We start from the raw sequence: 21,993 nt of genomic DNA, 5'->3' as shown, positions 1-21,993 counted from the left end.
CTCTACATAGATGCATTATTTGCATTAGATGCATTATTTGCATTAGATGCATTATCTTCAGATCCATTTAGCTCACTGTCCCATCTTCCAGTAGCTCATGTTTTCAGAAAACTATAATGAAAGAGGTAATTATAGCAGAAACCTTTCCCAATATGCCTTGGCAGTCTTCTGATACTGAAAAAGTCCATCTTCATTCTATTTTTCCACAACAGATGCCTCATTTTATATCCATGAATAGTCCAATTTTCTTCCCCTTGTGCCTCTCTAAGTATTTGCAGGACACACACCTCAACTTTTTGTTTGCTCCTTATTCTGCAGTGCTATCATCTTTTGTATTAACAGCAACTCTGTGCAGAGTCTGGTAAAGAATCTATCCATTACGTGTTTCAGTTTGTATGGTCGGCAAATCGCTACCTTCTCATATTAATGAAATATGAAGAAAGCAAAAATGTGTGAGATGAAACATTTGAGGTATACACAGGTATGGATGTTTGCTTGTTAAGTAGGGTTGGGTTTTGGTTTTTGTTTGGGTTTTTTTTTTTAATATTCTAAATGTGCAGCAAAAATACCCTGTTTATTTTGAAACTCAGTTTTCAAACTATCATCCACAAAATGTTGCAGATTCTTCCTAATGTAAAGCTTTGTTATGGCTGATTTTAGTGGATGTCATATGAAACTCCGTTCAATGGTGAGATCTCTTACTTGCTGCAAAAGCTAATACTCTGTAATAGCAGGTGTGAAAAGGAGACTGATAACATTAAGATATAAGTGATCACCCCAAATCAAAGAAACACACAAACGTAAAAATACCCACACTGTCAATTGTATTCAAGGAATACATCAATGTGGAAACCTCCCAAAAATGCTAGGGAATTGTAAATACTGTTCATAAATTGAAAAGAGTTAATTATATACTTCATGTTATGCTACCAAAGAAAGGCAGGAGTAGTGTGGATGGAATAAAGAAAGTTCACCAGAAAGATGAAAACGGCCAGTTTCTTCCTGCTAGTTTGCTATACATTAACTGCCTGCCTGATCTTTATCAGGTGAACCAGAAAACAGCATCCATTTCCTCTTTCCATCTCAGCCGTATGGTAAAACACGATCCTTCTATCGTAGGCATAAACATGCTACATAGAAGTGAAAAATGCATTTAGAATCCTGCTTACTGTGTTTGCTGGGTTTTTTAATAAAACTTTCATAAGCTCAGTTAATGAGAAAAAGATCTTTTTTCATTGTTTGTCTATTCAAAGTTTCATGTTGTTTCTACTTAACCTTGGGGGGGGGGGGGGGAACCTAAGAACGACTGGTTTTTCTTCTATTAATCTCTCTACTAATCTGTATGGGGGTTTTGGTTGTTGGGGGGGGGGGGGGGGGGTGGTGTTTTTTTTTTTCTGAAAACAGAAAGCTCAGCTTATGACACTTACCAATAGTGCAGACTCCTGGAGACTGGAATTCACAGTATCAAATACCAAATTTCTCTGGTCAATAAATTAACTTTGACTTCAACAAATAACCAAGTAAAACATTCTTAATAACCACAGCCTTTGACAGATTTAAAATTTGTTAGTACATTTTGTGTGTCATTATAGACATTACTATCATGTCTCTGAGACCAGAAATATGTTTCTTGTTTGCTTTTTTTCCTGCGAGTTTTATTTAAATTTATCAGATTTACAACTTAGCCAGGCTACTGTTAGGTCCCCTTAAGAGACAGAGATACATATAAGCTTATTATCTCCATATACAGATATTTGACTGCTAACAAAAAAGATGAGTATCATATATAAGAGTTAATATTTATCAACTTCCTATATATGAGAGGGTGATGTTTCTGTATGTATACTCACAGCTCTTTTAGCTGTCATGCAAAATGAACTTATCTTTTAAAGCTAGTTATGACAAAATATTTATTCCTTACCACTCCCCTGTTGTTCTTCAGTTCACCATGACAACACACAACACGTGAATTATCAATCAGTGAATCCCTTTGGCCTTCTTCAAGATAAATAAGTCTCTCTTTGTAGTACTGACATTCAGATTCACCAGTCTTTATGTTGATTTCAGCCACTATGCCCTGAATTATATTTATCTACAGAAAAACAATGAAAACACATGAACTTTAATTAGACAGTCCAACAATCAGAGCTATCTCCTAATAATTTGAACTGTAGCTACAAGAAAATATATTTTAATTTACAGTATATTTTTCCACGAATTTTTTGCAGGCCAGTCTATAAGAGTATTAATACTAGCAACAGAATTAAGCAGACTACAGTGTACAAAGACACTTTAGTTTGACTTTATCATTGTTTCTAACAATGGCTTAAAAATCTGATCTTTATCTCTTTATATCAAACCTAAATAGGCAGAATTAAGATAAACAGATGTAAGAAATATAATCAGAAATGCATTTTTGTCAGCTGAAATGTGCCAACAAATGACACAGGACAAATAACCTGCCTTAAAAATATTTATTTAAAATAGATTATAATTCTCTGAAAACTGCTGCATCGGTATCAGAGAACAAGAAAAAGAAGAACTATCAAGATCCTTACCCTGCAAAACATGCAACTAGCCCACAACACTAAATTCTCAACTTTTGTTCACTATGAAAGTTACCCTCTGGAAATAAGGTAAATTAATTTTATTTTACAATTCCACTACTTGCATATACAATTAAAAGTAATAATTATACCTTGCCTTTTTACTGTAAAAAACATTAAAAAGAAAGCTTTCCCTTTTCTTAAAAATACGCTCTCTATCTTGAACCTCCTTATGCTATGCAGCCTTTAAGGACCTTGAGATCGATTTATCGGAAACTTAAAATACAGCTCCTTAATTGGGCATGTGGATGTGAAGTTCTGTTGATTTTAGTCAACTCTAATAGTGATCATAGGTTGCTTAGACCGATCTAATTCCTCTGTTAAATAACTGGAGGTGGAGCAGGGGGATGGGTTTAGACATACATGCCCAAACAGGTAATTCAAGAATCTACTGATCTCAGGAGATTTATCTGGGATCAGCTTGGCCCAGTGTGCTTACAGCAGACTGCCAGACAGGAATACAAATGTGCTTCCTAAGCCTAAAACAGTGTTAAGAGCCAACCTCATCGAGGAATTTCTGTTTCCTAATTTAACTTGGCAAATATACAATTTATGAAATACATCACTTCAAAGATAAACAGCGTTCTGCTGAAGCAGAATACCCCAAAGCTATATAAGGCTACTGAAATATTAAGAAAAAAACCCTGATTATATTTTATTAAACAATTACCAAATACAAGTAGTGGAAGAAAGCATTTAAAATATTTTTAAAAATATATTACCAGACATTATGTAGAAAAGCAAACCTTAGAAATAAGCAGAAGAATTCTTTATTCTTATTTAATTCTTAAAATTGAAATTCTTAATTCTTTTTTCTTATTTAGGATTTTTTGTTTGAAAGAATATGCACAAGGGGAAAATGTACCGTATAGATTACATCTAAATGCGAGTATCCAAGCTTTGAGTTTAAACCACAGTTGTCCAATTTTACAACAGAGAAGTTGAGCTGGGCAAGGGATTTGGGGAAGGAATAGCAGAACAGCAGTGGTCAGGTACACGTGTTTTGAAACATGCACTTTCCAAAAAAAGCAGGGCTGTCATTTTTCAGCAAAGAAATACTAAAATGTATGAAATATTAAAGTCTAGGCAAACCATTAATTTTGTCCTCAAAATATTAATGACATTTACTTACATTTAAATACTATTCAAAAGCAGTAGGATACTGATGATATTTATTTATTCATTAATTTAGAAGTGCGTTTCAAACAAATCCACTACAGTAAACTCATTTACTCCCAGATACACATTTGCACGTGTGCATGTATTACTGGATTTTTTTTATTTATATATATACACACATACACACACACATATATGGGAAAGAACAGAAACCTTTCAGAATATCTGAATCAGGTCCCTTTCTATTAATAAGGAAGTTTTAAAGCCTTGGATTTATCCCTCTGGTTTTACTTCAGAAAGTGCAACGCTATTCTGAATAAAAGACAGAATGAAGGCAAATTTCAGCAACGTTCCCACAGATGATAATTAACCTAGATTCAGAGGTTATGTAAGGTCTCAAGCCAGAGAATAAAACTTATCTAAATGATGTAAAACCTGAAAAGAAACGTCCACATTAGCTAACTTAGTTTAGAATGGAAAACGACATCAAAAGGTAAATACAAAATGGACAAGGATCAGACAAGAGCTGTAGAAATCACCTCCCATCCCCTCTTTTTTTTTTTTTAGTATCACTTTGCTATTGAAATAGGATTTAATTGGGGGAGCAGGGCTAGATATTTCATGTATTAGTTTCGTCTCTTTGTATAACTATTAGCATTTCCATATTTTATATAGCGTCCCTTAATGACTTAATAAGGTAGAAGTGCTATATCTCCTAAAAAAAAAAACCCCAAACCCAGCAGTAACTCACAGCTTCTTCAAGGTGCTGCTGATCTGGATGATCATTTGGTGTGTGTCTCAAAATCTCTCTGAGTAGTAATGGGTATTTCACCAAACGGCTTCTTGGGATGTCAAGGAAATTCCAAAGGTCCAGTTTGCGACTAAAAGGAGACTCTAAGCAGCGCTGTAGGAAATCTTGCACTCTATGGTCTTGTTTCTTGTGATCCAGTAAAGCTTTGGCTGCTACTTGATTGCTGCAGTAGCTATCGTAGGAGTTTAGGCATGGAAGCTGAGGAAAGGAATAAATTATTCTGCAGCTGAAACAAAGCACAGTTTGCTACATAGAAAGTTTCAAGTGATTCAGGATGTCAGAACTCATGCTGAGAATCTTTTTTTCTGGAGATTTATCCACAATTTATTGATGATAATGTTTCCAACAAAGATAAGGTTTACAAGGGTCCTCTGACCACCTTGTTCATCATTTAAATAATTTAGAAGCACTAGCTCATCTCTCAGTTCCCAAGAGATCTCCAATATTATTCCAAAGCATTAAAAATATCCATGACTTAAGACTGAGCACTACTTAGTGCAGACAATAGTCGAGCACAGAAGTCTGATTTTAATTGTGCGTGGAAACGAAAGCCTAGGAATGAGTACTCCCAGACCTGGCCTTTTTTAGATACGCAAACTTCTGTAGTCAAACTTCTATATTGCCCTCAAGAACCTTGGCCAAACTAAGATGATGGAACCATGCCTTAAATCTGAAAAAAACTAGTTTGTATGTTGATTAGAACAATATATCCATTTCCAAAGACTGCTATATTAATGCACAATTATATGTAAAATCTTCAACAAAGGAAATTAGACTCGGACATATTTGGACCAAGAGAAGTTCACTGGTGTTCAAACACACCAGAAAATAAATATATTTAAAATTACTTTATGCAAAAAAAACAGAGATAATTTTTGACTGTTACAAGCGTATCATTAACTATTTGCATTATGTACTAGTAATGATCATGTTTCTCAGGTTTACAATTGGCCGTTGTTTCACACAGAGCTGCTAAATATGTTATTACCTATTTCCTTAAAAATTTCAAGTCCTTTTTTTCCTGCTCAGTTTCATTATTTACATATACTTACAAGTAACCTTTTCACATATCTAAATCCTTTTAAAAATAGCTCTTTTTTAATACAATAAGCAATTTTATCAACAAAACTAACAAAAGCTATTTTCAGTGTTTACATTGTTGGATGCTAGTGAAAGTGAACTTACCAGCTTTTTCGTTTGTGGGGCAGCAATAGCATCTCTCATGTATCCCTGTCTGCCTTATTTTAACAAACTTTTAGAAAATTATTATCTTTGACAGCACTACCAACTACCTGTTACCTTGAATGGAACAGACTGACATTCAAAAATAACTGCAGGGTGCCATTACACAACGGGACTGTTCAAGCTTCATTTCCCTAGGAAACCAGAATACACATGGGGGCAGATTCTTAAGTGATCTACATCAGACAAACTCTAGTCTGCCTCTTGATTTTTATTTGAAGCATATTAAATACAGCTCGTCTCTTGAATAGCAAGAGCTTTAAAAATTACATCCTAGTCTAAATCTTTTCATGGAAAATCCCTGAAAAGAGAAAACATTCCATTACGTCTCTAAATAGTTGCCTTACCTTTTAAAAATACTTTGAGAATATATTTTTTGACATGTAATGCTAGATATGGAAAGGAAATTGTGTGATAAATGTAAAAACTGTGTTGCAGCTCCAAACTAAAATCCTAAAATTGATTAAAAACTCTGCCTTACCCAACCCACAAGGATATGGCCAACATGTTCCGTTGATCCATCAGGTTTCCTGACTTCCTGAAGTCGCCTAAGAAGATCTGATCATAATTAAAAAAAAAAAAAAAAAGAAAAAAAAAGGAAGAGAGAAACTTCACTTAATGAACGAGATGACTATAAATCTATGTGCAATAGCAATGCAGACAAAGACTATTTGAGCTTTACCTTCATGTAGAGGAATTAGAGAGTCCAACGTTCCAAAAATTTGGTTCAACTCTTGCTCTGTCATTATGGAAAGTTTAAGCATTGGGTCATGATAAGCCTGAAAAGAAAAAAGGGGAGCTCTGTAATTAATGTATCATTGGTAGCTGAAAAATTAGTGATAGCATTTGATGCTCCTGTAAGTAAAAACAGACCAATCGCTGAGAATATTTTAAAGTTTCATAAGCATATTTTAAGCTATCCATTTCATATGTTAAAAAAATTAAAGCAGCACATTTAAGTGTTTCAGAAAGAACAGGAAAATAGAAGTATGTTTTGGTTTTTTCCCCTCTTACTGTCTTAGCAATTATAAAAAGCAAGGATTATTTTAAAAGTGAAATGAACCAATGAATACTGTTTGTTGTGTTTTGTTTTGTTTTTTTTTTAAAAACAGACCTTTTTTGCTAACTTCAGATCTTCTATCAAGTCTTCTTCTCCCTGGGAAAGTTCAAAGATAGCCTGCAAAGAGAGACACAAACATTATAAAATATCTTTATTTAATCTGCAATCAACTTGTTGAGTTGATGTTATATTCTGAACAGTTGTCTTAATAGCATGTAGCAGAATTTCTCTGCTAAATCCAACAGCAGAAATAAAATAAGGCTTTATTCCATAGCTACAGAATCACGTGTAGTATTTTTAAAAACACAGCTGTATCAGATTGCTCATAAAATGCTTATCTGAAATACCCACAGAATTAATTTTTTTCCAAATGGATGTGTTTCCAGATGGGAGAGCTATCTTCAGTGAGATATTTTGACCAACTATATCTTGACTGTTTATACAACTATTTGCATAGATGTTCGTTGCGTTCCATTTTTACACATGCAGTGGTGAAAGTTCTAGGTGGTCTAGTAAGTAAAAGATAGACCTTCTTTAAAACGTTCCTTTGGTAGTGAGCACTTTTATTTTGGTACCAGTTAATTTTTCTTTTGTTATGAAGGCAGAGCTCTACTTAACTGTCTGCTGATACTAGTTACCTAGTTACTTCTCTTGAAGCAGATTTGAGACTTTAAAGCCGACAGATTAAAAATAACCACCACCCTAATACACTGGCTTATCAAAATACCATTGTATCTACTTATTGCACGATTTCATTCTAATCTGGGGTACAGTAAAAGTTAACAACATTTTGGTCAGTTGCAACTACTAACTGTACAGTCAAGGCTTTCAACCTGCATAAATCATAGAAGAACATGTTCAGCTAGTGCGGATTCTCCTAGCTTGATAATATGCATGCACGGAAGGCTTGCCATAGTGCGAGTTAACTGACAGCGCACGCCTGGAAGGGGGTCAGCTAGTCTGTTGAGGCGTGCAGTATGAGAACCAACATAAAGCAGAACCCTCATGCAAAACTTCCTGGAATACGGCTCATTTATTTGGACTCTGTGAAGGGTCCTGGCTTCTGTCCCAAGACGCTAATGACTGTTACGCTGTGCAAACAGTTTCTACAGTTTATTTTTCAGTATGCTGCCTTTGAAGTTCTCAATTGTAAAAGTTATTTCCTATGAATTCTTGTACAATGTTAAAATCTGCACAAGAAATGCTTGATGTTACTGTTGTTTGATTTATGACTCAGTCCCTGAAGTATTCTCAGAGATATTGTTATAAGCTTTGTTGATACTGCTAGAAATTTCTGTAGAAAAAAAAAATTCTTGATTCCGCGGGAGCTCTGTCATTGGCTGTAACATGAGCTATTTAGAATTTGTCATGCACAACACATTAAAACCACTGACGTACTCTTTTTTTTTGCTTTGAAAGATACATCTTTTCATCAATATTTCATCTTTCTAGCACTGAAAACTTCCTCCAAGACACTCTTTTCCAACAAGGGAAATGATTGTGCATTTCTGTGCGTACATATCACTTGATGAATACCTGTTCCTGAAATAGCATGCTCATCTATCATTACTATAATAACAAAATGAAGTGTCAAATATCAACCATCACTACAGAAACTGTCATACAGAACACATACACACATGCAACCAATCACAATACAATATCTTATCTTAGTAACTTCACATTTATTAAGGAAATAGGATGAGCAGATTTTAAAAAATAATATATTCATCTAATATAGCTTGAATTATAAAGACTAGGGATGGAATTCTGCTTCTAGTGGAGGTGGTGACGTTCTCTTTAATTTCAGGAAAGCTTCAAGTGCTATCCTAATGCCTACTAGCATTCCTCAAGTCCATGCTTTAAAGATGACCTTGGAACATTAAATTTATGGTAAAAAAAAATTATACCTCTTGACGCTTGATTTCTTTAGATGTAAGCATGTGATTGACACAAACATCAAAGGTCTCACTCCATAGTTTGCTGTCTCTCCGCTTTGTGTTAGCAGGGGGCATATTTCGAGACCACGGTCGTGGACTGAACAGATCTGGGCGACTGTCACTACGGAAACTGATAGAACGCTAGAAATATATAGAAGAATAGTTTTTATTGTTAGAACAGTTTCACTTTACACATTTTTTTTTCTAAGAAATGTATACATAGTTCAGTACAACAAACAAACATTATCTAATTAGTTTTTACTGTGACTTAACAGCAGTGTTTAGCACTGGGAATGTCAGAGAATTATTTTAATAAATCTTTATGGAAGGCCAGTGCTTCCATTCCTGCAGTGAACTATGTCCATGGCCTGTTCTCCACATGTTTAAAACTATACAATGCATTTGTACCCCATGCAACAAGAATGAATACAGGGATAATGGCAGAATGGTCCAACACACTGAACTAACACAGCTGACCAAATACTAAGTTTCAATTCAGTAAACAGACAGGAATTATTCATGCATGACACATACCTGCCTCATTAGATCCCTAATACTTAAAAATTGAGAATTAATGCAAATTTTAGAGACAAAACTACTATGAATACTTTTTTTGGTTCATTTTGAAAGAAAGATTCTATTGTTACACAGAAACGCTGGAAAGCTAGGACAGCAAAATCTGGTAGATAAACATCTTGTGTATCAACTGAAAGTCAACAGAATTGTTGGGTTTTCTTTATTTTTGGGGGGTAGGATTGTTCAAAGATGTCTGTACTGAGAAACAACAGGTCCTACCTCGAGGATATCAGATGAAAAGGTGCATTACATCAAACACATATGAATGGTTTAAGGAAAAAATGTTTTCTCAGTTGGGCAGAAAGAGGGTTCATAAAGAGGGTTCATAAAGAGAGACTGCTCTTCAAAACCTTTCCTTTTACCTTAATGCCACTGGATGGTAATTTTTTTTTTTTCCTTTTTTTTTTGGTAAAGTGTCAGAATCATGAAAGATTTGATTGGTATAATCATTCCACTTATATCCATAAGCAGAATTAAATAATTAGTGCTATCATGCTCTAACTGACCAAACTGGTTTTGATACATGGAGAAACCCTTTCAACTGGTAACATCCTGCCTCTTCAGATTTATAATGAGATCAAGAAACTCATTCACATAGAGAGGTGTGAAATGGAATCTGACTGAAAAGAGAAGAACAATCACATTACCTTTAAGAAAAAGGTATGTCAATATTCAGATTTTAATGTTTATGACAAGCAACGAGCCAGATTATTTTCACACCACTTGCTCCTACCTATTGCTTAGCATTTGAAGAAATGTGTTAAACAATCAGTGCTAGCAGTGGGCGAATTGTGAAATACCAGTATTGTGTTCGACTATTGTATAATCTTTATTAATATTTCTGGAGCCTCTAAACTCTGATGATGTGTACCAGCATCTCTGTATCTATGATGTGGTCTGGTCTTAAACTTCAATAAAAACAACTCCAATTTTAAGTGAGACCTGAGAGTTCTATTTGCCTGTAGCCTCTTAGAAAGAGTTCAGGCTACAGATGGATACTTTATGCTCTCACTGTCCTATTTAGAAAAGATTCCTTTCTTGCTTCCTTAGAATTAGAGGCTTCTTTTTGAGGTCCTACTTCTGAAATGCCTCAAGTATTTCACATTGTTGAAATACTCCACATTTTTGTTGTTATTTAAAACCTGCCTTACATAACACAATCATCTTTCAATTGCCTTGAGTAAGAATATTTAAAACAAAATAAATTCTCTTCATTTCCAGGTTGAAAGCAGCATATACAAAGTACAGTATTTGAAAGTCTCCTCTGAAGATAAGAGCCCATAAAATGCAAACAGTGCCTATAAATACAATATGTTTTTAAAATATCAGAAGATAATTATATAAACAAACCCGTGCCTTTTAACAGAAGCCATTTTGAGCCCTACTTGGAATTGACAAAACCCCTGAAAATAAACACACACACACACACACATATACCAACCTTCCAAAACTTTGCAAGTCAGGTGCTAGTCTTCCTTCAAGAGTTAAGAAGATAAAGAAACACACGTGAAATTACATGCTTAATTTACACTTGTTATAATGATGAATCATGGAACCCGTTATTTTCACATGCAAATGGAAGATTAGGGAAAAGAGGCAGGTGTGTTGCATCCACAAATCACCAACCATGAGAATGCAGCCAAGCAGAACTGTTGTCATTCCATGACCCAAGGTGGAATGCCCCTTTCCATGCATTCCCATATGCATCCTCCAGTATATAGCTCCTTTGTTTGTGGTGGTGTTTTCTTAAAGGAATGTTTTATGTTGAATGAAGAAAGCACCAGACAGACTGATTTTTAAAGTAAATGCCTTGATCTTGAAACCTTTTAACAAGAAGTCATCTATCATGTTATAAAATGGCATGCACCTGTGACAGCAAACTGAAATTACATACGCTGTTTTGAGAAAAGTAAGCTTTCACATGCACCGATAGTAATGTTTCTTACGCTGCATGAGAACGCTTGGTACTACTCTCTACAGCCCTACGCTGTCCTCCATTGGGCAAAGGGGCACAAAAAGGCTGAGAGACTCCAAAGGAAACCAGACTCCCCAAAATCCTGCTTGCTTGCTTAGCATCTTTGCTACCTGGACACAGTATCTATTTTAATTGATTTCTCTCATACATCAGCCTTTTAATTAACCATACAAAGTGTACCCTGCTTAATATTAATAAGGAACATTGGATCAAGGGTATTTATTAGTGGAAAGGGAAAGAAATGTTTTGAGGGGTTATTTAACAATGAGGACAAATTTCACTTCAAGAGCAAGCGGTTTCTTTGTCTGGCATGCTTCCTTCTTTCCTACACTAACGCAGCAAAGGCAAAACCACTGACTGACTTATCGTGGTACGCTGAAATCTAGTTAGGCTGGGAATCACATACTTCAGTGTGGGATCCAAGCTTATTTTAACATATTATGTTCTCCTTTGCATACACGTGCTATGAAGAGGATCTAACACATCACCAGGGAAATACTATTTAATGCTAAAATTAATGCTTTGTCACTTGGAGAGTCAAGCATACTTGAATCATCAATGCTGTAACAGACAAGAACAGAAATGAGATGTAAACCTGCTATGTAAGCCTAATGAAAGAAATCCCCCAATAAACAAGAAATTATTTCAATAAAACTCTCTCATAGTTTAAGATAAATGTACAACATCAGTTTAACCATGTCAGTTCTACTACTTTACCCGTTGGGGTTTTTTTTGCAAATAAACAGAGCCATTTCGGTTTAGTGGAATAGAGCCCTAAACTGAAGTTCTACCAGAAATTTGTAAAAACAAGTATAAAGGTACTCTGATGGTATCTTTGGTTGGTACTTGCCATAAAGGAAAAAAAATAAATCAGTTATGTGATAGAATCCCATGAAAAAAATTGTAGGAATGTCAAAACAGCATTTTCACATCTCAAGTATTTTAAAAATATTTTCCTAGTTGCTGGCTTCCTTAAAAAACACATCCAGGATACTGGTTAAAAATTATGCCCATCTGGGGTTATTAAAATTTTCATATAATTCCAAATACTAAAGGAGCTGGGGAAGAATCCAGCCACAACCCCCGGTTTTGCTTACTGTGTTTGTCTGACCGCAACAGCTTTCACTGGCTCTTACAGGACTGTTACTATTATAAAGGGTCCCTGTGTTACTGATGTTAATTCATGCACTTAACAAACCTTAATTTCAGCTGCAGTAAAGCAAAGAGCCTCGTACTGGGAAAAGAGCACTACAGATCAAAGTCCTAGCATTCAGAAACGATGTGAAAAAGAGTTTTCTTCTTAAGGATTTTTAGAAATTTCCGGTGTCCTAAGATAGATAAAAATAATTTGGACTCCCTACTTCAATTCAAGACACACTGATGAAAACTGAAGTTGCAGAGGAAGCTAGCCAGACCTTAATTTCTCTCTTCAGCATCAGCTGGAATTCTTTTTCTGATCCTATTTTCAGCTTTTAAGCCGAACAGCACAGCTGTGAGTAAGACCAAGCAGAAACAAGCAGATCATCATAATCATTAGTCTAGCTTGATGCAGACTGAAAATACAGCTATGAAAGAAAGTTGTTTTCCAGGTGGATAAACAAATAAGAATACCTGCTTAGCATTTGGTATCCTGCAGATATACAGACAGACTCTGTCAGAGATGAAGCTAACAGCATTTTATTAGTCAGTCTACAGTGCTTTATGTGACAGAAACAAGTGACTACAAATAGTCAAAAAAAAAACCCCAGAAAGCAAGCTGGAAAGGCTTTATGTGTTTTGTTACTTGGAATTCTTGAGGAAAAGTATTGACAATAATGTGGAAAATTGTAATAAAGTTAAGAAGACACACAAAAAAATCAAATACCTGTATAATCAATAAAATATGCAAAACTTGAAAAGCTACTAAGAATGTATCTTAAAAGACACTACACAGATCTCAGACACAGGTGTTTCTCTTCAACCTGCATGCAGAAAGTCCATTAATATAAAGTGGAAGTTACATGTACAGAGGTAAGGAAAATGACGCACAATAAACTTTTTTTTTCCCCTCTTACATGTATCTTCCATTCAGAAAGAATATATAAGAAGGTTTATTTGGAATGCCATAAAGGAAGCTCAGAATTTTCTAATTCCTTTTGTTGATGCCGTTGGGAGTGGTCTTTTTGGATGGATATTCTGTTGGCTTTGTTTTGTTTTCTTGCAGGGGAAGAAGTTGTTTGTTTTGGATGTTATGGTGATGATAGTAGTGTTCTTCATTTTACAGATACAGAACATCTAGCAGCAATGCAAGAAGAAACATGGGTTTTGACTGAAATAACTTAAGAATAAAGATACATAAAAGTTCATCCAGTAAGGAAAAAAATCAACACTTTTTTTCTTTTTACAGGTATTACACCGTGAAAAAAAATCCTGCTCTATACTGTTCCACAAGGCACAGTGACGGCTATGTCAATACCTAATAAAGTAAAAAAGCTATACATGCTTCCCAGAATGTTTCTAAATAATTCCAAATGGGGCACCCGAGCACAAGAAGGTCAGTTTTTTTTTTTCCCTGTTCTATTGTTGCTGACAAAATCAGATAAGAAGTCAATTTACAGCCAGCCATGAAGGCAGTTTTGAGAGACATCACCAGCATTCATCACTTGGAAATGGATTCAGACCTAGGATTTGGAGAACATACAGGCTGATTTCTCATCACAGCTCTTTCAAACACGTAGTTACTTAGAGGAGAGGGTATGAATAACATCACTGCTTAATCTGCTTAGAAGCAGACAGTTAATTAAAATATATTCTTATAACCAGCACGAACAGGGCAAGACAGAAATGCTTGCAACAGTAGGACCTGCAACAAAGCCACAGTTTTCTCTCCTGTTTTTGTCAAAATTTGCCCTGAAACACATTTATGTAGCTCTCATCTCGGGAAGCTGCTACTATATGCATGAACAGATAGTTTGTGTCACATAGTCTAAATCAAACTTTATTAAATACAGTATTGTACTGGACAACCCAGTCTCAAAGGCATTCACTACAGAACGATAGCGTAGGTGCTTAAATGAGGACAACAGCTGTCCAAGGCTGTGAAACGGGAAGCGTCGTGCTCAGAAGCAGTTTAGCCAAAAATTAATTCACTTTCCACACTCCTCACAACTGGAACTAATGCAGTCCTTTCAGAGTCGGGCCAATTTTTTCCTGGAGGCAGACTACGGAGGAGATTTATACACCCCAGGGAATACAGGCATCTCTGCTCTAGTCACGCTATAATACACCTTCTGGATCAAACCCAGGCTGAGGGGAGTTCAGCCATTTTGCCTCTCCTCCAACCCACACATGCAGCCTTTGTATGCAGATGTCTGCACTTTCAAAATCATAGGAACCGAACACAGGAAAACCAGTGTCAAAGAAACCCTGTAATATCTGTTTTTTAGGTAACTACCACTGCAGAAAAGTGGGGTTCCTTCCCATGACTTTTTATTTATTTGTCATAAGACTCCTAGCTCTAAGGTTTTATTTCTTTCCTCCTTGAGATTAACAGGTAACTTCAGTAATGCTCCAATTAAGCTAATTTTGATTAAGTAACAGTTTTAACACATTCAAGGTATTTTTCTATTTCCTCTCATCAAAGAAAAATTAGGCTTGTTAAATCATTTTCTTTAGATCTTATACATGCCTTCTTACATCAACTGTTTTAAAGAGGAAAGAGCCTGGCCTTCTAGGCCAGACCCACCGCAGCATTGCAGCTCCCAACTGTTTGCCACTCACGATAACCATTGGGAGTTGAGCACCCAAATGTTTTGCGATTTCTAGGTCTGAAGGCCCAAATACTTTATAAATTAAAGTTCAGTTAGTCTCGAACTATGTTAAATATTACGCACCTAATCTATAATATAGAAATTGCAACTACAAAATTATTTCATTTCTGAACTGCATTTAAAGTTTGCTTGCCCTTTATTAATTTTCATCATCAGCTTTGGAAAATGGCTTTTTTTCCAATTGTTCACTAACTCTTTTGTTTAGGCAAGGTGAGAGTTCACTACACAGAAGGAAATTTAGCAGCCCTACATGACTAACCATACCAAAAATAACATTTTCAAAGAAACCAACCAAAATTAATACAATGCGTCACAGAAAATTCTGTTCATCGAATTTAAAAAGCAATCATAATGCTTTAGTGTAACAACTTTTATATGCTACAGGTGTAATAGTTTTCTTACTGGTAATTAAAAACCAGCAATTATCTGGACAGAGAAGTGGTTTTTTGAGGTGAGAGTTCCGAGTTTTTAAGTTGAGTGACTCTGTAGTTGTAAGTTGCCTAAACCTGTTTGGCAGATTACAGCGGTGTGCGCGTGCATACGTGCGGTTCACGTTCCCATGCTAACCCTAGAAGAAATTGTGAATATGTACGCGTCCCCCTCGTAGCAATGCAGTTTAGTGCAGCAATGTATTTACTGTGATTACCTGCAGCGTCTGGCTGAACCGCTTCAATGGAGTGGCTCGTACAGGAGGAATGAGGCTGGCTAGTGATGTGACTCTGGAAAGCGGCTTGACCCGTTTGTTACTGGGCTCCTGTAGCAGGGGGAGAGGACAAGGGAAAGGAAAAAAATGGGGGGAGCGTGAGCGGAATCACATAAACATTGCTACCAGTTTTGCTGATTTTCCTAAGAAAGCATTTGTAAAAAGCAAGTTTGTAAACCTGGTATATAATTGGGGTAGTAAATAAACAATAGCAGTTTTCAACGCTGACAATGACAGATTACTCTTGGCTGGTACATACAGATCCTGGAACCAGCTGAAAAATGTAATGATGGAGAAGTTGGCATGGCTGGGAGCAGGGGAAGGGAGAAAGGTAAAGAAGGGCAAAATCATTTTATTGTATTAACTCAAAAGAGAAATTTTCAGCAGTGCTCTGCAGCTAATGCGTGTTATGATCATCTTGTCATTGAAAGGAGTACTTTCAAATAAAAACAAGTCCGTTTGTTTCTTTGCCTCTGGCACTGTCAGCACGTGACTCTATTCAGTTACATGTATTTTATTCCAGAAAATATAATTTAGACAGAAATCTCTAACTAATTATCCTTTGAGTGCATGTTCCTATAGAAATACTTATATATATACAGGCAAACACATTAATAACTTGTTTACATATATTTAATTTTCACATAAAATAGAAAGGAAAAGTAAACAAAAATCTACCATAAAGCATTCAATTACATGCTTTTCTTTTCATATATACTTTCAGCAGCACTTATACATAACCACTTCAATATAAACTGTCCTGCAGATTTAAAACAAAAAAGTTAACAGAAATCATAACACAAGAAAAAAGTGATTATAAGTACATAAAAATAGAACAGTTACCCTTGGCTTCCTAACCTCCATCTGACATTTAATGGATCTTGAACAGCACATGCAAAAGGCAACTTTTGACAGAAAAAGAGCCAAACCTTCCAAGTGAAGTTAAAAAACCCATCCAACATCCTATTTCAAGGACATCCTAAAGCAGTTCATCTTTCTTTTTCAGCCATGCTTATAAAGTTTGTGTAGGCTTGCTATGCCTCCAATTTCCTAGACATAGCTTGAAGAAAATGAAGCATGCCTATTATCCTTTTGTTCAGAAATCCAAATCCTTCTGGAAATAATGCAGATTTGCCATCCTTCCTGATACCAAAATATAATAAATCTCAGCAACGATGATCATCATCTGTATTACTGGCAAGAAAAATTCCTTTCCATTAGTACAGCAACAGAGGAAAGGTGAGAAGCAGCTACATATTTAATTTACTTCTCAGCAGGCAGACCTGGAAATCCATAAATGCCGGCTGAAATGAGGGACAAAGTGTTTAACCCTCTAGCAGAAATAATGTATTCCATCACGCATGAAACCTGGCATCAAAGAATTTTAGCAGCCTAAATCAGGTTCCATCCTTCTCTTCACCGATGCACTGCTATTCCTATGTCTGCCTTTTCAGCAACCATGTCTTTGACACAGGTTTTTGAAGGAGTATTTTTTTTTACGTCATTGCAGCACCACTAGCATACTGATCTCCAGCATCACCATCCCCACCCCCCTCCCCCAAAAAAGAAGAAAAATCTTTGAGATTCCACTGCAATTCTTCTCTAACTGGTGGCTCAGCCATCAGCAGCTTCTTTTGTATGATTATTCAGAATGCCAGTCCTGGTGCACAAACAACATCCCATGGCAGAGCCTGCTTGTTACGAATCGTGCTGCACTGCAGTGAAAGGACATGAAGTCCCAGACAGAGTCGGGCAGTGCTATGCCAGCAGCACAGCTTCTGCTAGCAGCTCTACCTTAGCTGCAAAGATTACTTAGGCATAAATATCACACCCCGAAAGCAAAATCTGGAAATCAAGACTGTATGGACTTTCCAGAAGACAGGGAGTGGGGGATTAGGATTAATAGAAAAGATTTCACCTTCTTTACTGCTGTATCCTTTCTATTATCTTACAACTTTACTGCTATGTGTTACGTTCTTAGGTCGAAAGACAAAACTCATGCAAAAAAAGCAAAATTTGACCCTTACAACTTCATAGCCATATCTTGCTTTCTGGAAGTTCAATGCTCCCCATAGTCTTACAGACCTCTTCCACACACACTGTGATCTAGTCACAATTTTGCAGTCTTTTAGTCCTAACTCATAACAAAACTAACCCCAGAAGCTCTTGGGTAATTTTCTGAGGAGTCTACTGACAGCAAATGAAATCACAAAAGAAGTAAATCTGTATTTCACTGCATCTCTGCAGCATTTCGTTTGAGCATGTTGCAAAAAACTTGAATGAAACTTCCTGAGTAGTGTTTAAAACTAAGTAAGGAACAGCAAGTCAGTCTATCCTTATTTGAATACTTCCAAACACTGTGTGTGTGACCGCAGCTGAAGTTTATTAATTAACACCCAAAGCCTGAAGGCTAAGCACTCAGACCAGGACCTAATTTGCTCTACCCTGTGGGGCACATAAACCTCAGGCAGCTGTGAAAATTGATGCACAGCATCAAATAACCTTGGAGAAAATCAGCCTGAGTAAAAAGAATGGAAATCGACTTCTTTGTCTTGGAGAGTGAGAGGAAGTGAAAAAAAGAAATAGGATTTCCCCTTCTCCATGTCAGACAGCCCAAAGGCTCTCTGGAACCTGCGCTGTCTCCTGGCCAAGGATGCCTACAGTTCTGGGGGGAGCACAGGGGAGTTTCAGCCACCACCAAAAACCATTGAGCTCTTCTGGAGCTTCTTGTGAGCCACCAGAGGTCAGCACTTCTCCCAGCAGCCAAAGGAAAGTTAGCCGGTATGTTGTGAAGGTATGCCTGCAAAGGTCCTACTCCGTCTCAACATCCCATTTTGTCTTCCTCATGTAGTGTATCGTATTCTGATCTCACACTGAAAAATCTGATCAGAATTCAACACAGCTAGCATATGTAGTTCAAATCAGGAATTTGATGTTATTAAAAGAGATGAGCGTTATTACAGGATTCTCTCCAACAGAATTATTTAAGATAATGAATCAATAATTTGAGAAGTCTAAGACTTTTACACCTTTACCAATTAGGACTGAAAATAAATCTTGCTAATCAGAAGTTCTTAATTATGGTGAAAGCTTTCTGAATACTTCTAACATGATTTTCACCCTGCATTAGAAACTGTCTGGTAGGTTAAGATACCTGGCTGGAAGCAAAAACTCATAAACCCTTAGTGTTCCAGGCATCATCTCCCTCGGAGGGGTCTAACAAGAGCTATCAGCACTGAGTCACCCCCTCCGCTGTGGAATAATAACGTTTGTACAGGTAAGGCTTTGACTGTGCAATGAAAGTAAAGCACTACCGGAGCAATTCTAAAACTGGAAGATAGTAATACTGAAACTGTTAGACACTTGATCACAGTATTTCTGTTGCATGGTCTGCATCCGTTCTGCCTCTACCTCCCCTTTCATCAATACCCCCAAGCTGTGGGTATATGTTCCCATGTATACGCTCTCAAGCTGTGTTGCTTCTCCAAACCAGCACCACAGAGAAGCTGAACAAACTACTGAGGCCAACGATCTGGACAGGGAAAAATTCCACAGTCAAGCGCATAAAAAAGTAAGTTGTAAACAGATGGTTGTTTTTCTCACCGAGGGCTCTGTTCTTCACAACCACCAGATCAAATGGAAAGAGGAGAGTGTGTGAGCTGTTCTGCTTTACCCAGAGATACCGACCAGAATCTGCACTTGCACATTAGTCCAATAAGATCAGGGAGCTGCATTCCAGATGCTGCTTCCCAAGCCTCTTCAATTTTTTTAATTTTTTTTTTAAAAGAATAAACTGCTTGTGGTTAGGATAGGAATTCCTAGTACATATGTTCATTATTTTACTAATTTGTCTCTGAAAAAAATCTCTGGTCTTCCAGTTAACCAGGGGTTCCACAATGATAAAATCTTTTGGGGTATGAATCTAAGCACATGGGAACGCAGAACTATGGGATTCCAGCGCCTGTCCGTCATGAAGAGGCTCCAGTAAGGATGTACCATCCAGGTAGAATGAACATGAGGTTCCAGGTCTGTACCTCTGCGTGCGCTCAGAAGACTCGGAGCTACCCCAAGTCATCACTCCTCCTTCCCTCCTGCTCCCTCTCCCAGTTCAGGGAACGCAGAAGCAGACGGGATGGAGAGATGGGATTTAGTGGCTGGATCCACTTGCAACAACCATCACCTGTCCAGCCTGGGAACCAGGCCAAGTTATGACACAAAAAATTCAGGAGTTGCAATGTTTTGCCTGACCTTTTAAAGTTGTTATTACTGGTATTAAAAAATAATTTCAGAGTTTTGAAATAAAACGTTAGACTGCATTTTCAGAGTCACAAAGGCTTGCCGAACCAATATGGGAAGTAAGTTAGAAAACAAAATATCCAGACTACAGTTTGGCAGAGTTTCTAAAACGTGGAGCTGGTATATGTGAACAAGTAACATTAATCTGACAGCACTTTAAATTTGATATAAGGCTAAATAAAGCTGAGGGAAACATGAGTGCAGGAACTTCAAAGGCTGAACAGTCAAGTGAAGTCAAATTAATACCTGACTAGGCTAGAACAAAGAGCAGATGGCTTTTGGAGGGAGTTGTATATTTGAACTCAAGATGACTTTGGTAATATTTGAATTCAGAGAACAAAAAATTAAAGCTGGAAATACTGTGTATGTACGCAGCCTCAAAAAGAACTCTTGAAACTGTGAACAAACTGATAAAACAAGCAAATCTGTGTCCAAAATCTGGATGGTTCTGGAAACCATACAGTGGACATTTCAAACAACTATGTCCTTCTGAGAGAGTATTTTTTTATCATATATTTTTCTGGGGAATTTGTAGGAAGAAAGATTAATCACAATGGCATAATCACTGATTATCAGCGATTTAAGACAGGAAGCTATCAGATAAGAAGTTTCAAAGATGCCATGCCTCACCATTCTTCTCATTTGGCCTGAAGGCCACAGTGCTCTAGATTGCTGCTTCATTGTAATTTATTCTGTAGATCCCATGTATATGTATGACTGTATTTCTAGTATCTTCTACATATTAAACTCTAACCTAGTGGTTTAGACTGCTGGGTAAGAAAAGAAAGCTCTAGCTTTTAACGTATAACTCTCCAAAAATTAGCCTTCTGCTGTTGGACAGCTGGGAAACGCGTACAGCAAGCAGCTTCAGCTGTAGTGCTACAGGAAGCCATACTCTGCTGAGTAACTTCTGCCAACTCCCTCTTCAGTAAAATTTAAGTCTTTTTGCCTTGTGTAACTGAATGAGGTGTTGCTTTTTAAAACTGTGATATGGTCATTTCAAAATGACAATATCTTGGCAAAAAGATAGCTTTTGTATCATTATTTTTGGCCCTAATACACACGGACTACCATTTAAAAGCCTGAATCTTAGCATGCAGCACCCACTCCTGGGGCAAGCTAAGCATTCAACAGCCACGGAAGCATGTTAAAGCAGAAGATCCTTTTTGTGAAGAATTAGGCACTTACATTAGTTGCAATGTACTGACAGCTAAGTTGATGTTATTTTTATGTCTTCATTAGTGAAACCAGCACCTAATAATTGGATATATTGTATCCAACAACACACTACACAGATACGAAAAGCTTCTAGGAGGCTATTTAGGGAAAGAAGCTAACACTTCTGATGCTCTTCATCCACAAAATAAAACAATTCTTTTACTAGTATATGTAAAGAATGGAATTTTCCTGAAGTTTAAAGCAGAGTGTCAGAGTGAGTTAAATACATTTAATAATATCAATTAGTTTTCTATACACTGTCATTCAACAGGGCCACCCACAGCTCAATTATCACACTTTGATGGATAAATTACTCTAGCAAAAGATTGGTTTTAATCTTCCAACAAAGAGATGGAAAGGAAACAAAAAGAACTAGGCCACGTTCCCTCTATATTGCCCGCAGAACAGCAGAACCAATGACCTGGATAACACATACTGAAGAGCACAGAGTAGCAGTCAAGGTGCCATACAAAAGGTCTTCATTTGCTTCAGTACCTCGCTTCAAAATTCTTCCACTCTATGCTCCTGACCAGCTTAGCCACCGATTCCCTCCCAGGGAACAGTAAAAGCAAACCTATGTTCACTGCTGGGATGACTGTTTTTCCACCTGACTCTCCCATCTCTTATCAGCAGCTTCA

At 36.8% G+C, this 21,993-nt stretch overlaps 1 protein-coding gene across 5 annotated transcripts in view; it reads right to left on the bottom strand.

Moving 5' to 3' along the window:
- ARHGEF3 (Rho guanine nucleotide exchange factor 3) overlaps window positions 1-21,993 on the bottom strand; it is a 141,421-nt gene that overhangs the window by 4,155 nt on the left and 115,273 nt on the right. For all 5 annotated transcript variants that reach the window (XM_075514027.1, XM_075514028.1, XM_075514026.1 and 2 more), the window contains 7 exons: window positions 15,785-15,892; window positions 8,749-8,919; window positions 6,893-6,955; window positions 6,461-6,557; window positions 6,260-6,336; window positions 4,477-4,734; window positions 1,922-2,092 (listed from right to left, as the gene is read on the bottom strand). In XM_075514027.1, the coding sequence (XP_075370142.1) occupies window positions 1,922-2,092; window positions 4,477-4,734; window positions 6,260-6,336; window positions 6,461-6,557; window positions 6,893-6,955; window positions 8,749-8,919; window positions 15,785-15,892 (945 nt within the window). The remainder of the gene's footprint in view (window positions 1-1,921; window positions 2,093-4,476; window positions 4,735-6,259; window positions 6,337-6,460; window positions 6,558-6,892; window positions 6,956-8,748; window positions 8,920-15,784; window positions 15,893-21,993) is intronic.

The sequence above is a fragment of the Mycteria americana genome, chromosome 11, assembly GCF_035582795.1.
Source record: "Mycteria americana isolate JAX WOST 10 ecotype Jacksonville Zoo and Gardens chromosome 11, USCA_MyAme_1.0, whole genome shotgun sequence".
NCBI classification, from domain to species: Eukaryota; Metazoa; Chordata; class Aves; order Ciconiiformes; family Ciconiidae; genus Mycteria; species Mycteria americana.
Note: the sequence above shows the minus strand (reverse complement) of the source record. Positions and strands in the feature narration are given on the sequence as shown.